Genomic DNA, 15,276 nt, shown 5'->3' on the forward strand with positions numbered 1-15,276 from the left:
CTATGTTCAGCAAATATGATTAATTTCAGCTCTTTTTGGTTTGGTTCCATATTATATAGTTTATACAATAATCATCTTAAAAACTCACCTCTCATTTCAAAATATTATTTTTAATTCAAAACAATTTTAGAACTCATAACCTGAAGGGTCAGATATGCCCGTGCATGTGCACACACACAGGCATGCACAGCATTCTCTGTTACTGCCCTGTGTTCCTCTGCCCTCTTCTGGTAGCAAGTGAGACCTCCCTTTGCTCATTTTAAACTTACCTCCAGTTAACTGTTTTTTCCTCTCGCAGAATTGCAGTTCGAAATACTTTATGAAGCAACTGGACAGGTCATTAAGAGTTGTCTTAGCATGTCCAAAGGCCTCTAAAATGCACGTGACCTAGAGTAAAAGAGGACCATTTATTGAACTCAGTTTTGTGTTGTTGTTTTTACATAAAACTAGAGAATAATAGCAAGAATATGAGAAGTATTCCATTATCTAAGAGGTTCTCTATTGTTCATATAACCTCTTGTTGGATGTTTGAAGTCCCTCTCCTACAGCAAACTACAGTGGTGTTCTTATGCGTGGTTTCACTTTTCCACAGTTTCAGTTACCTGGGGTCAACCATGGTTCAAAAATATTAAATGGAGCCCAGCCAGTGTGCTCAGTGGTTGAGCGTCAACCAATGCACCAAGAGGCCGCTGGTTTAATTCCTGCTCAGGGCACATGCCTGGGTTGCGGGCTCAATCCCAAGTAGGGGGCAGCAGGAGGCAGCCCTCTCACATTGATGTTTCTTTCTCTCTCCTTCACCCTTCCTCTCGCTCTAAAGTCAATGCAAAACATATTTAAAATATATATTCAATAGAAAATTCCAGCAATAAATAACTCATGTTTTAAATTGCGCACTGTTCATGTGTAACGTGATGAAATTTTCCGTCACCTCACTCCATTTCACCCAGAAAGTGAATCATCCCTTTTCTAGTGTATCCGCGCTACATATGCTACATGCCTGCTAGTCACTTGTAACCATCTTGGTTATCATATCAACTGTGGGAGCATCAAAGGGCTTGTGTACAGTAACCCTTATTTTACTTAATAATGCCACATCCACATAACTTCTATGAAGATGTAATGTTATAACTGTTTATTTTGTCATTGTTGTTAATCTTTTATTGTGCCTACTTTATAAATTAAACTTTAACACAGTATGTATGTATAGAAAATGTACACATTGTCAAGATGTGTGAATCAAACATCATATATATATATATGCTGTTGTGGCTTTGGAGGGAAGAAATCAAAGTAAAAGTGATAGAATATATTTTAAAAATAATAAATGCACTTAAATACTGGATTATAACCTTCTTTCAATTTTACTTAATTTACACTCTTTTTCAACACCGAACCCCTACATTATGCTCCCTTCACCTTGTTATGGCTTCAAACCAACCATTCTCTCCCACAGAAACAAGAATAAGAATTCTAGATGAAGCCGTGTGCCCAGCGTTTCTTACTGCCATGTGTTCTCTTTCAGAAGGGAGGAATTTGAGGTTTTAAAATTCTGTTAATAAAGCTCCTCAGATCAACCTGGCATCTGAAATTCATTCTTGAAGTGTTTCTTTAAACACTGACTATAGAACAAACACAATTTATTCTCATAATTTTTTGTGCTTGTGATAATGATTATGACCAAGAAATTCTCCAAACAGCATGAAAATATGAAGGTAAAGTTGTTTTTCCAGATAAAAATAATATTAAATACAGTTCCTGCATCAGCCGCAAGAGGGAGCACAATAACACCTCATCATAATTTCAGGTAACAATATTTTTGAGAATTTTAATCTAAATTTAAAAAAAGAAATTTTGCTCCTATTTTTTAATTTTCTGAATACTGCTAGACCAAGGCATTCAATTTGCCTGGAAGTACTTTATATTTATAAAGATTATGAAAAACACTTTGATGTTAATCAAGTGTTGAGTTGTGTTAATAGTGAAATATATAAAATATCTGTTTAGGAAGTTTGATCTTTTGAATAGAAACATATACTAAATCTTTACCAAAACTCTATTATTTAAGTCTCTTTAAAATAAACTAATTTTAAAGATCAAATTAATTATAGTAGTTATGGCAGAAATGTTTTCTCAAAAGGAATTACAAATAGTTTTTATTAAGGTCCTATTTTTGCTTATTTTACAATACTTTAACATTACATAAGTATATAGTGAAATTCATAATGCAATTATATCACTTTTTTTTACCTTTTTAAGATCTTTATTGTTGAAAGTATTACATACGTCCTCCTTTTCCCATATTAACCTCTCCAGCCCGCTACATCACAGCTTAAACATTTATGTTATTACATTAAACAACTGTTTAAAATTCACTAAAAGGATTAGAATGTTTTAGAATATTTAATACTTTTTGATGTTGTATCAGATAACAAACTGAATTTTTATTATTATATAAAATGTACATAAAAGATAAATAATGACATGTACCCAAATAGGAAGTATAGGGTACTTGTTAAATGTATATGCTTTGTAGTGAGAAGTAGCTGCAATCACATTCTTGTTCTGCTAATGACAAATTATATCACATTGAGCAAATTTAGGAAATTTCTCGAACCTCATTTTCCTTTATTCTAACACAGGGATAACTCCTTTGGTGGTTGTAAGTGTGTAAAGCCCTCCAATTGGTACCTGGCACACATTTAAGATTCAGCAAATAACAAAGATTAATTTTATTTTTTTGTTAATAATAATAGAAATGTAGATATATAACTTCATATATAAATATATGTGTGTATTTATGTATATAAAGTTATATATGGATACTAGAGGCCCAGTGCACAAAATTCATGCGAGGGGGGGAGGGGGCGGGGTCGGGGGGGTATGGTCCTTCAGCCCTGCTTGCACCCTCTAATAATCTGGGAATGCTGGCTCCTAACTGCTTGCCTGCCTGCCTGCCTGATCACCCCTAACCACTCTGCCTGCCTGATTGCCCCAACTGCTCACCTGCCTGCCTAATCGCCCCTAACTGCCTCTGCCTGCCTGCCTCATAGCCCCTAACCCCTCTGCCTGCCTTCCTGATTGCCCCTCATATTACACTTTTACTATTATAGATATGTAAAGTTTTACATATACATATGAGCATACATGTATGTGTGGATATATGTGTATGTGTATACATACATTTCCTTTTAGTCCTCAAAAGTAGTGTGTCTATTTTAAACAAAAGAAAATTGAGAAATTAAGTAAGTTTCCCAAAGTTCAGAACTTTTAAATAGTGGAGCTGAGATTTCAATACAATCTCTCTGTGGAATTAATGTGTTCAATCACTGCATCATAGGGCTATTACTGCTAGAGTAACAGTAAACAGTACATACAAAGCATAAAACTAAAACCATTAAACAAAATATAAATACTCACATGGCATTCTCTCATTATGTATTCTAAATTCAAAATAACCAGTGGCTTTTATCTAAAATTAGCCACTTGGCCAATAGGTGGCACCAGACAAATGTGTTAAGAGAAATACTAGAAGAAAAAAAAAATAGTCCACCATTCAATTTGCCTTTGAGACAAAATAATGAGAGTGATGTACAGTAATAAAACTTTAAATTAAAAAAAATGTAGGCAAAGGGAAGTAAGTATATATTTCTTTAGTACTTACTGACTCATTTGATTAGCATGATTTTTTTTCCTATTTACATTGTATAGTATTATTTTCCCATAAAAGTTTAATAATTATGCTATTAAAAGTTATGCACTATTATCATGGTAGTAGTTAACTTACTGTGTTTTCTAAAAATAAAAAAATCTGTGGCCCCCTCAATACAAAATAATGGCTTAGTCAATTTGACCCTCTAATTCGGCTCTGTAAAAGCAGTCACTCAATAAGTGTCTAAATCATTTGACTAAAATCTAATGTTTCTTAAAGTTGAAACTCTATTGTTTCAGAATTACTGAAAAGTTTCATGCAGTTTTCACTCCCCCAAAAAGCATGACTTTTATGTTCCAATAAACCATGGAAAATCCCCTGCTTCCACAGTATAAAACTGAAACACAGGGATTCTAAGCAACAGCCTTCTACAGTGAGCTTATCTGTTTTGAAATTATACAGGGAAACAAAAGCAACAACAATGGTGACAGGATCCAAACCCCCCTGCCCACTGTGTAAATCACAGTCAGAAGCCCATTGCAGAAGCAGAACATAAACCTAAGCAGACTTTTAAGATGGGGCCACTGGAGTGTTAGGCTAAAATCCAGAAATATCACAGTTGTGTATCCCTAAACAGTACATGCGGTGCCTCCCTAAAATGACTAACGTCACCTCTGGAGCTCAACGCTTGCCTCTCCCTCACCTTCCTGAGAGCAAGTAAATCTCTCTTCCTCTCTGCACCCTCTTCACGGAGGGCACTATTTACCATGGCAGCATGAAACATACAAATGGCAGCTTCCTCCCAAGCCCATTCATTTTGCCCCCCCCCCACACACACACACACTCCATATTATAATCTTTAATTTGCAAAACCTTAATTATGCCTTTGATGTAAACCACAAGGAAAAGGTTCTCCATTCCTCAGCCTCCACACAATTCTCTGCAGAAGACCATCCTAATATTCTTTCCTTAAACGTCCCTACCACTCTTGCACTCTGTATCTGGTAACTGCTGATAAGAAGAACCTTCAAAGGCTGTTTTTGTTTCACACTATGCTAAGAAGCAGGGCAAAACTGTTTGGGCTAGATTCGCCCAGTGTTTGCTAATGGAAGACACCCTGTGTATGTCAGTTGCACACATCCCTCGTGGCAGCCTCATGCTCCGTGTCTGCTGGCGTGGTACCTCAGAGGGATGTCTCACCGTCTAATCTGGCGGGACTGGCTCCCTAATTCAGCCCACTTGCTTCGCTCCTTTCAGAGCCATCCAACGCATCTCACTCTGTACTGAGCATCAAGCTTTCTACTAAACTGCTCCATATTTCAAGGATGTTCTTTTCTACTCATCTCCTTAATCAGATTTTCCTTTCATGCAGCTCATCACTTAACTGTGTGTAATTTCACTGAACTCCTGTGATGTTATAAAGATTTACCGCTGATTCATAAATGTAGCCAATGCTTGCATGCGATTTCCAGATATACACTTGGACATTGTGCAAAAAAATGTGCTAATGTTTTGGATACTGAATAATATTCATGCAGATAACTTAAAGGAAGAGCAAAAAAAGCATAATGGACATGAACTTTAAGCCATACTCAAACCTGGGAAATATTATTTGATGAGATTAGAAATCACTTATTTATGACATCTTTAATTTGCCATGAGAAATGAATACAAAATGAATTAGAAATCGTCTTATGTAAAATTTCCATTGATAGTATAATATCGATTCCAAGATTCTAATTAATTTTGGAAGAGTTAGATCTATCTTGTCCAAAGATATTCAATTTGGAATGTATTCACATAAGCTAAAAAGCAAAGCCAATTTGCATAAAGTAATCTAGAATGCATTTTAGAAATTACATAGCCTGCTCTTTCTCAAAGGATCATTTTAATAAATGATTGCTTAAGTCTATAATTTACAGTGGAGACTATTGTCTCTTGTCATGATAATTAAGCCAATGGATCCTGCTATTCTATTAGTTAACCCACGTCTATTTTATAACTGTGTTGTTTTATAAATTTTCTAATCCTTAAATGTCAGTAGTCAGCATATTGCAAGATCTGAATAAAAAAGACAATTTATGCTCTTCCCTGAAATGTTAAATTATTTTGAGCTGTGCTGTAGAAATATGCAGGTGCTCAATCTATAGGCCGAGCTTAGTAAATGGCTATGAAGTAAAGTTTTTAATAAACACGTGATACTATGGATACACTGCAGTATTTATTTATTATATATTCTTCATAATGAGAAAAATCTCCAGGATCAGGCACATGCTTGGGAATCCATAAAAGCATATTTAACTTTTGAAGGACTTCTTATTCAAAAGTAGAAAATATAAGGAAATAACATTAATCTACCAATTAATGTAAGTTCCTCTCATTTCTAAATGAGGAATCCAGTACTAAGTCTCCAGAATATCCCCAGGTAAACACTACCTGGCAGAAATGACTCTGCCCTGCCTGCAGCACGAGGTAAAGGGGTGAGCGAAAGCAAACCGCACACCAACGGCACAATACTCACTGCGAAATACATTTCTAGATTTTCAATGCGGGAACCTTTACATGGCACTGTCTTAGGGAATGGCCTACGATAACAGCGACCACTTTTATTCCAATGCAATCGGACACTTTCAAGTACACAATTACTGAATGAAACGCAGGTCTCCTTCTGCAAAGATGCTCGAGGTGCAGCTGTGTGGGGAGATTCTGGAGGGGCACGCTGTGTAAACTTCAGACCGGATTATTATACCTGCAACACCTCACTTAGAAATACTCTCCAAGAATGTGTGTGCTGCTACAGCGTGGCCTATGATGTGCACCAAGTGTTTTTGTTTTTTCCTTCATATGCAAGCAAATGTTTATTTAGAAAGTTGCAGAGGCAGAAGAGGGCCAGCTGGGCTCTGTGAGCTCAGAAAACAAGCTACAGAGGCAAAAGAATGGCCCTTGGAGTTTAGGAGAAAGAAAGCAAAGAGACACCCCTAAAGGAAGAAGGTGTGTGTGTGTGTGTGTGTGTGTGTGTGTGTGTGTGTGTGTGTGTGAGAGAGAGAGAGAGAGAGAGAGAGAGAGAGAGAGAGAGAGAGAGAGAGAGAGAAGAGGGAGAGAGAACTAAAGTGTTTTTTCAATCAAGGAAATGATATAGCACATAGGGACATTATTTTCTTGCATGTCATACAGAGCATGTTGATTTATTTTTTACAAAACTTATATTCCTCTTACATATGTGAGGAATTGAACATAATCTTTGGCATATAAAATTCATGTGTTTTGGCCTGGGGTTGAAAATTTACTTTCTACTTATCAATGCCCATAAGGTTTCCTGTTGTCAATTCTCTTACACACATTGAAACTTTATTATCAGTTTTCATTAATCGTCCACAAGTTTTGCTTATTGGGTCAATCCTGCCAAAGGCATCTACACACCGAAGGGGCACTTTCTAGGTGAACAACAACCTCTAGCTAAATTACATGTTTTCAGTCTAACTGTTCTCAGCAAATATGAAGAGAGTATGTTTGAAACCTTTTAAAATATATACAAAAAAATAAAAGTTCACTTGAACAATATTCATTTATACCAAGCCCCAAACTTTTCTTTTTCTTTATTTCCACAAATTTTGTCCCACTTATGGTTAAACGCATAGTGTATTATGGTGTCACCCTGTATTTTTAAATGACATTTTTCTTGGCACAACATATTTTCCAAGCCAAATAAGAAACTTACGTGTTTGAATTTGGAATCAAAGATAGGCCTGCTGGTGCCCGACCTACAGGTTAGGTGCCTAATTATTTGTTTGCTGGCTTCGGTCTTTCCAGACCCTCTTTCCCCACTGAAAGAAAACAGAGAAAAAAACACAAGTTTACTGTTTTTGGAAACTGTAGTAAAAAATTAATAACCACAGATAATTCTCCAGCATGATGACAGGAGGGAACAACATAACTTTCAATGAATTTATGGTATCTTTTTACTCTTTAATTCGATTCATTCATTCAAATCATAGTGAATATCTCCTGTGTCAGGTGCCCTATGGGGTCTAGATGCCGGACTATAAATGAACAGGCTGCAACCTCTGCCATCCAAAACCTTACAGTGCAGGAACATGTAACCTACGTGTGAGGTGGAAAGAGCCACCATCAACTGGTCCTCAGCTTGTAAATGACAGTAGTGAGGTGGAGCCAAGTGATAGCCCTCTGCCCTGGAGGTGCATGCATCCTCGTCCTAGAGTCACTCGGCCTGGCTTTGTGAAATCTTCCTGCACCTTCCCGACAAGACATTACATCTTCCATCTTTCTGAGCTTTCCTTCTCTTTTCTTCTGAATGAATATAAAGTGTGCAGCTGCTAAAACTAAGTTGCTAAGATAACAGAGGTGAGCAAAGCACTGACCCTCAGCAGACCCTAACAGGGCCCATTTTCTCTTGAGGCTGCTGTCAGTTTGGACAGACCATGTTTCCCATTGTCCTTTAACCTAGGAACAAGCACTGACCAACTTGTTATTTTTAATGATATTTCCCAGGCATACTTCACATCTTACCTAATTCCTATAAATAATTACTGTATTATACTCCTGAAATTAGACAATTTAGTATTAAAATTCTAATATAATAATTGCCATACCAAAGCGGTCTGATATAAAATAAAGTTTTTAGTACATCCAGATAGAATACTTTCATCTCTTAGCCTTTTATCTCTGAATCAAAAAATTTAATATATATATATATATATATATATATATATATATATATATATATATATACTAGTGTTTTCTCAGGTTTTTCCCTTAAAGTTTTGTTCTAATGAATTTGATTAAAGGGGGTTTGCCAGAAAAGAAGCTGAACTTTCATTACTTTATTCAGGTCTCAGGTTGTTAACAAATGCTTCTCCCCTTATCCATGCTGCCTGCAAACATTTTCACCACTTTTAGAACAAGCGCCCCCACGTCCTCAGCAGAGCAGGGGACAGTGACCTGCACAGGACAAGCTGCTCCTTTTCTGGGTTCAAAGAACTTTGCCTTTAACTTTCTAATTTCAGAGAAGAAGCAATCCAGACCTTTCATGGTGGAAATTTAATTTCTATAATTATATTTATCGTTACTAAAATTCTACTTCCCAGCAAACTGATTAGATGTTTCAAGAATCTTTTTCTTTTTAATAGAGATTTTGCTTGCATTCACTCAGGAATAAATCTTGAAAATACCATATCCCTTTTTTAAATATTGCTCATTCTTTCAAATGAAAGTCACTAAGGACCTACTATGTGCCCGAGGCTTAAGAGGTAAAGAAGTGAAAACACTTCTTTCTGTGCTAGCTTCCCAGGGTACTCTCAATAAACACTACGCACAGAAATGCCACATAATTAAAACACGGTGGGCAATGCACCCAAAGGTGGAGGAGTAAGTATATCTCCTACAGGGAACCAGGGACGACATCTGGATGAGGCAGAAGTTGAGCTGATCCTTGGAGAAGGAGTAGCATAGAAGGTAGCATTTATTTGGCATTAATACTCAATAAATATTCCTTGAGCTTCTGTTAAGCAAGCTGAAATAGGTGGCGAGTGCAGATTGGTGAATGGGGCAGAAATAGCCCCTGTGAATATGGAGACACGGAGGCCTGTGAGGTATGGGGGCTGACCTAGTGGTCACAGAGTCCCTTCTCTGCTCCCACAGTTGCATTGTCAGACAAGGAGCAGGGAAGGTCAGAGCTAAAAATCACACATATTTTAATTCTCTCATTAAATCTAAGAATAGACACATTTCACTTAAACTGAGTAAAATACAAGGAAATTTTTTAAAAAGGAGAGAGAGATGGGTTAGGACAGTCTTGGCTCCATAGGCGATCACTTTAAAACTAAAATTTCTAGTTCAATTTCTTCAAGAAATATTTTTTTATCTCAAAATCTAAGTCTATGGTTAAACTGGAAGTTGACCAGATATTTGGGGTTATCCTAATCATGGGCCCACAATAATGCTTCAGCTTATCCGAACAGCCTTGTCTGCTAAATCTGTTCATGACTGAGGCAGACCCTGTACTGCTTATCCCACAAGCTACTTGTGTGTACAGCAAATAGCATTAATTTAGATTTGCTCAGCATAGGGCTAGGATAGTGGCTATTTGTCACAGATGTTCAAACAATTAATTAAACCCATCTCACAAGGCTTTAGGAAGTCGAAGGGAAGGCAGATCATGGTAGACTTTGGACTCTCAATTATAGCCCAGGAAAAATAGCTGAGAATTATTAAAAACCTTTCCTCAAGATAAGACCTAGTGTGCCACCGGGGCCTATATTACCAACAAAATGAGAATTAAGAATAAAATTTGGAAATAACATTTTCCTGGCCTAGCACTAACTTACAGAATTCCTATTCTAGGAATACGTAGGTTTTGATCCCAAATCTTAAAAATCGTCTGTTGCATATGCTAGTTATGGGACATATAGACACCAAATAAGGGAACTTTATAGGCAGTGTGTTTAGTTGAATTCTAAATGTATTAATGTTAATGTATTACTATAAATATAGAAAGTTTTTATATTAGTCAAGATGATCAAGGAGGTAGAGAAGCTACATAAAACACTAATCTTGAAAGAAGACAGAATGACTATACAAATAATTCCTTGTGATCACAGATTTGTTCTTCAATTCTGGATGCCAGGACTAGGTGATACTCTTAAAACTTAATAAAGAAATCTTTCTTTCAGAATAGGTGGTTCATACATCACCATTTATTAATTCACATTATTGGGCTCATATCCCCAATTCACTATTTACTAATTATAATATGCTAGACTAATTAGTTAAACTTTCTAATACTTAGTCACCTGATATGAAAATGGTGGTAAGAATAATACCTATCAATAGGTTGCTAAAGTGATGAATATGATAATACATAGAAAGCATCTAGCACTTAGTAATTTCTCAATACATATTACTTGTTATTATTGTTAACACTGCCAAACATTCCTCTCAATCTCATAATTTTTTGAAAGTGTTCCCTTTTTGTCACAGTAAGACCGGAAAACACAATAGATGAGGCAAATAAACATAGAGCTGCTTGATTCAAGAATGGATGGGGCCACCCTCCAGGGCCTCCCTTACCCAGGGACGTTTTGGAACAAGTGCAAAAACAACTACTTACTTATATGTTGTTTTGTAAATGAGAACACTAATGTTTGCCACCCATCAATCTGAACCTCCATGACCTTTTTTTAATCAAATTGACAATGTGAAAGTACATAAATAATGCTTATTTAAATCTTTAAATTGTCTCTGGGTTCTCTCCAGCTTTCCTTCTTTACATGCCATCATTTCACTGTGGCTGCAGGTGTGCAATGGTTTATTTACAGGGTCAGTTTTCAACCAACATTATGGGCCAGAACTCAGGGAAAGCCATGAGTATAGAAACCCCTCCTTTAGAGGTTTCTCCTAATGTCAAACATGATTCTCAATGCAGATCTTATTGCGATGCCTAAATATTTAATTTTATATCAAAACATAATCACATTTCACCTCTAACTCTGTAAGATTTTTTTTTTTTTTTTGGTGTAAAGAATGTTTGCTCCAATATAAATCATCCTCCTGATCTTCGTATTTATGGGCTAATGTTACCATTACATTCCAATAAAAAAAATACTTCGCAGTGTATAATTTTGGTAAAATATGAGCAAAAGTAAATACCTAGAAGCAGGAGGGAAAACCCACAGTTGCAAGCTAATAATTTTTATTTTGTTTTTTTTGGGCAGCACCACGATGTGGAGAACTGTGGAACAGGTTCACTAACATCAGATGCTTTTCTTCCCCCATGTGTTCTAAGGTTTGAAAGCAAAAGCACTCTGGTTTGAAGTTGTAAATCTTCAAAATGAACTGAGTTGCAGGTTAAGTTGCTGATATTGATCCAGCCACACTTGGGGCTATTTCCAACAACAAAGACATTTCTCCTTTGTAAGAAATCAACGATATACTGGACTGCAACCTGCCCAGGAAGTAAACAGATGTAAACCATAATAGATGCAGACATTTTTACAGCCAAGGCCTCAGGATGGGGTGCAGCATGGGTTTACCTGAGAACGAAGCACTGGGGCCGCTGCTCCTGGAACAGCTGGTACACGGCCCGCTCCGCACAGGAGAAAATGTGGGGTGGCAGGGAGGAGCAGGGCTGCCCCGTGCTGCTCCGGTACAGCTGGGAGACCTGGAACACAGTGCAGCATAGACAGACATCTCTGTAAAAAGGCTTCAGGACACTGTCCCACATGACTCAGCTGACTTCACTCCAAAACATGAAAGTGAATTTATCTCCGATTTTGAACCCCATTTGTAACTACAAAACATTTGTCAAATTATGCCCCTTTTCAGCACATTGGAAGCATTCATAATGATAAAATGGAGACATAGTTGATCCTTCATAACTAGGTTCACAGGCTTTAAATTATTCAGCTGTCTTTAAAAAGAGCAACTCACAAAAATACCGTTTAATAGGTAAACAAGAAGTGAATGGGAACTGTGGTGATTTGCATCAAATACAATTTCTCTGCATCATCTAATTTCAGTCGCAGGAGATAGAAAGGATTTTTAATTTGAATAGAAGGCAGTTGCCACTGAAACACATATGAATTTATAAATTTCTCAGAAAAACAAATTTTTAATTAACTTAATTTCAGTGACAGTGATTTATGATGATTGCCATGATGATTCAGTGCCAGTATTTTCATGACTTTTGCGTTTCTAATGAATCCACTGACATGTGAATACATTTTAAATGATAGAATGACTTGTGGGGCATGAAAAAATATCAGGCAAACAATTTTTACTTTATAAAATAAGTGGCCTATTTCTTCAAAGATGTCAAGACTGGGAAGTTCAATAGAAAACTGAAGCACTGCTCCAGACTGAAGATTCGGGAGCCTGGTGGACCCATCCTTGTGCCCTGTACGGTGGCCTGGACTGTGGACTATCTGCTCATTACTGGACAATGGCCAAAACTCCCAGGAGGCCTATTCATCAGGTGATGACAGTACCTCTGTAGAAACTCCCTATTTTTGATGGTTATATGGAGGGTAGATAAAAAAAATGCCTTCGTTTGCAGAAAACGCACAGTACATGCCTTCAACCTTGATACGACCACATGCCAGCAAATTATTTGAAAATGGTTGAGGAAAAAAGTTGTTAGTACTATTAGTCTGCAAATTTTCCATTAGTGTTACATGATTTAAAATTATAGAGGAAAAGAATATTTGACAGTTGAATAAATAATCTGCAGTTATAAGACAATTAGAATCTCGCAAATATCATGGTGCCTGGCATCTATCAGGTACCTAAGAGAATATACTGTAAGATCCATTTACATAAGGTTTACTCAAAGTAATCGAGGCTGTTCGTGGTCAGGTCAGGGGGACCTTGGGCAAGGTGTGAGCAGTGATGAGAAAGGAGCAAGAATGAGGCTTCTGGAGTGCTGGTCACCTTTGCATCTGAGAGCTCAGGAACATTGATTATTCTGTACACTTAGAAATGAGCACTTTCCCATATGCATTATATCTCGACAAAAATTTCAAAAAGCTAAAGTCATTAAACACTGTGGATCTGGCCCAGATACTAGAAGAAGAGATCCCTACAGAACTAACTCAAGATGCACATGCATGGGGAATTGGTACATGGCAGGTTTCTGCATCACTGATCAGTATAGTAAAGAGTAGTGCTGAGAAAACTGACCATGTATTTGTAAAGGAAACAAACGTTGAATTCTATATCATGCCACATGTAAACATAAATTCCAGATGAATCTAAGTCACAAATATAAACAGCAGACTTAAGTAATTTACTTTTAACATTTTTTATTCATTGATTCATTTTAAAGAGAGATAGAAGAAGAAAGGGAGAGAAAGAAAGAGGAGCATCGATTTGTTGTTCCACTTACTTTTTGTATTCATTGGTTGATTGCTGTATGTGCCCTGACTGGGGATCAAATCTCAACCTTGGTATATTGGGATAATTCTCTAACCAACTGAGTAGACAGAGCAAAACTTAAATAATTTAGGCAAGTATATGAATAGTGCTATCATGATTTGGGTAAGAAAATGAGGGTCACAAACACATTTATAATGGCAATGATGGGTCAATCTCACAACATTGCATTTAACAACTCCTGTGCAACCACAAACACTATAATAATAAAACAAAAAGTCTAAGCAAAGCCAGAGAAGAGAATGAATTGTGCAAATAACCAATTATCATTATTTTCTAAATGATTCTTAAAAATCAATGAGAAACCTGGAAATGAAAGAAAAAAAAATTGGGCAAAGAATATAAATGAAAATAAAATGGCCAATAAATATGAGAAAATATGCAGAAACTCTGGTAAGCAGGCAGTGCCATCCTATATAATAAAAAGGTAATATGTAAATTGACTGTCACACCCTCGTACAAGATGGCCACCCCCATGTGGTCACAAGATGGCCACCACAAGATGGCCGGCAGGGGAGGGCAGTTGTGAGGCAACCAGTCCAACAGGGGAGGGCATTTGGGGGCAACCAGGCCTGCAGGGGAGGAAGGGCAGTTGGGGGCAACCAGGCCGGCAGGGGAGCAGTTAGGTGTTGATCAGGCTGGCAGGGGAGTGGTTAGGGAGTGATCAGGCTGGCAGGCAGATGTGGTTAGGGGGAATCAGGCAGGCGAGCAGTTGGGAGACAGCAGTCCCAGATTGTGAGAGGGCTGTCCCACAGGGATCAGGCCTACACCGGCAGTTGGACATCCCCCGAGGGGTCTCAGATTGGAGAGGTCTGGGCTGAGGGACAACCCCCCCCTCCAGTGCAGGAATTTCATGCACCAGGCATCTAGTTTCAAAGAATAAGGAAATATATTACACATAAAATATGAGCATGTTTATTATAGACTAGAGGCCCGGTGCACAAAAATTTGTGCACTCGGGGGGCAGGGGGAGGTCCCTCAGCCCGGCCTGTGTCCTCTCGCAGTCTGGGACCCCTCGGGAGATAACGACCTGCTGGCTTAGGCCTGCTCCCGGGTGGCAGAGGGCAGGCCTAATCCCTAGGTGCAGCCCCTGGTCAGGCTTAGAGCAGGGCCGATTGGGGAGTTGAGGTGCCGCCCCGTCATGCACAGAGCAGGGTGGATTGGGAGGTTGTGATGCCACCCTCAGTCATGCTCAGGGTAGGGCCGATTGGGAGATTGGGGCACCTCCCCCTGTCACACTCAAGGCAGGGTCGATGGGGAGATTGCAGCGCCACCCCCTGTCACGCACAGAGCAGGGCCCATCAGGGGGTTGCGGCGCCACCCCCTGTCACGCACAGAGCAGGGTGGATCAGGGGGTTGGGGCCCCGCCCTCTATCACCCACAGAGCAGGGCCGATCAGGGGGTTGGGGCGCCGCCACTCTCACACTCAGGGCAGGGCCGATGGGGAGGTTATGGCTCTACCCTGTCACACACAGAGCAGGGCCTGTGGGGGTGGGGGGGGGGGCGCCACACCCTGTCACACACAGAGCCGCAGGGCGATCAGGGGGTTCGGGCGCCACACCCCGTCACACACAGAGCTGCAGGGCAATCAGGGTGTTAGGGAGCTCCCCCCTATCAGGCACAGAGCAGGGCTGATCAGGGGGTTGGGGTGCCTTCTCCTGTCACGAACAGAGCAGGGCGGA

The 15,276-nt window shown here is 38.7% G+C and overlaps 1 protein-coding gene across 2 annotated transcripts in view; it reads right to left on the minus strand.

The window, feature by feature from the left end:
• The window catches only part of MYO16 (myosin XVI), a 417,071-nt gene that overhangs the window by 274,935 nt on the left and 126,860 nt on the right, over nucleotides 1-15,276 (minus strand). For both annotated transcript variants that reach the window (XM_036301819.1, XM_036301818.1), the window contains exons 12-14: nucleotides 11,698-11,825; nucleotides 7,368-7,473; nucleotides 270-387 (exon numbers count right to left, since the gene is read on the minus strand). In XM_036301819.1, coding sequence (XP_036157712.1) covers nucleotides 270-387; nucleotides 7,368-7,473; nucleotides 11,698-11,825 — 352 coding nt within the window. The remainder of the gene's footprint in view (nucleotides 1-269; nucleotides 388-7,367; nucleotides 7,474-11,697; nucleotides 11,826-15,276) is intronic.

This window comes from Myotis myotis, unplaced genomic scaffold (assembly GCF_014108235.1).
Source record: "Myotis myotis isolate mMyoMyo1 unplaced genomic scaffold, mMyoMyo1.p scaffold_m19_p_3, whole genome shotgun sequence".
NCBI lineage: Eukaryota > Metazoa > Chordata > Mammalia > Chiroptera > Vespertilionidae > Myotis > Myotis myotis.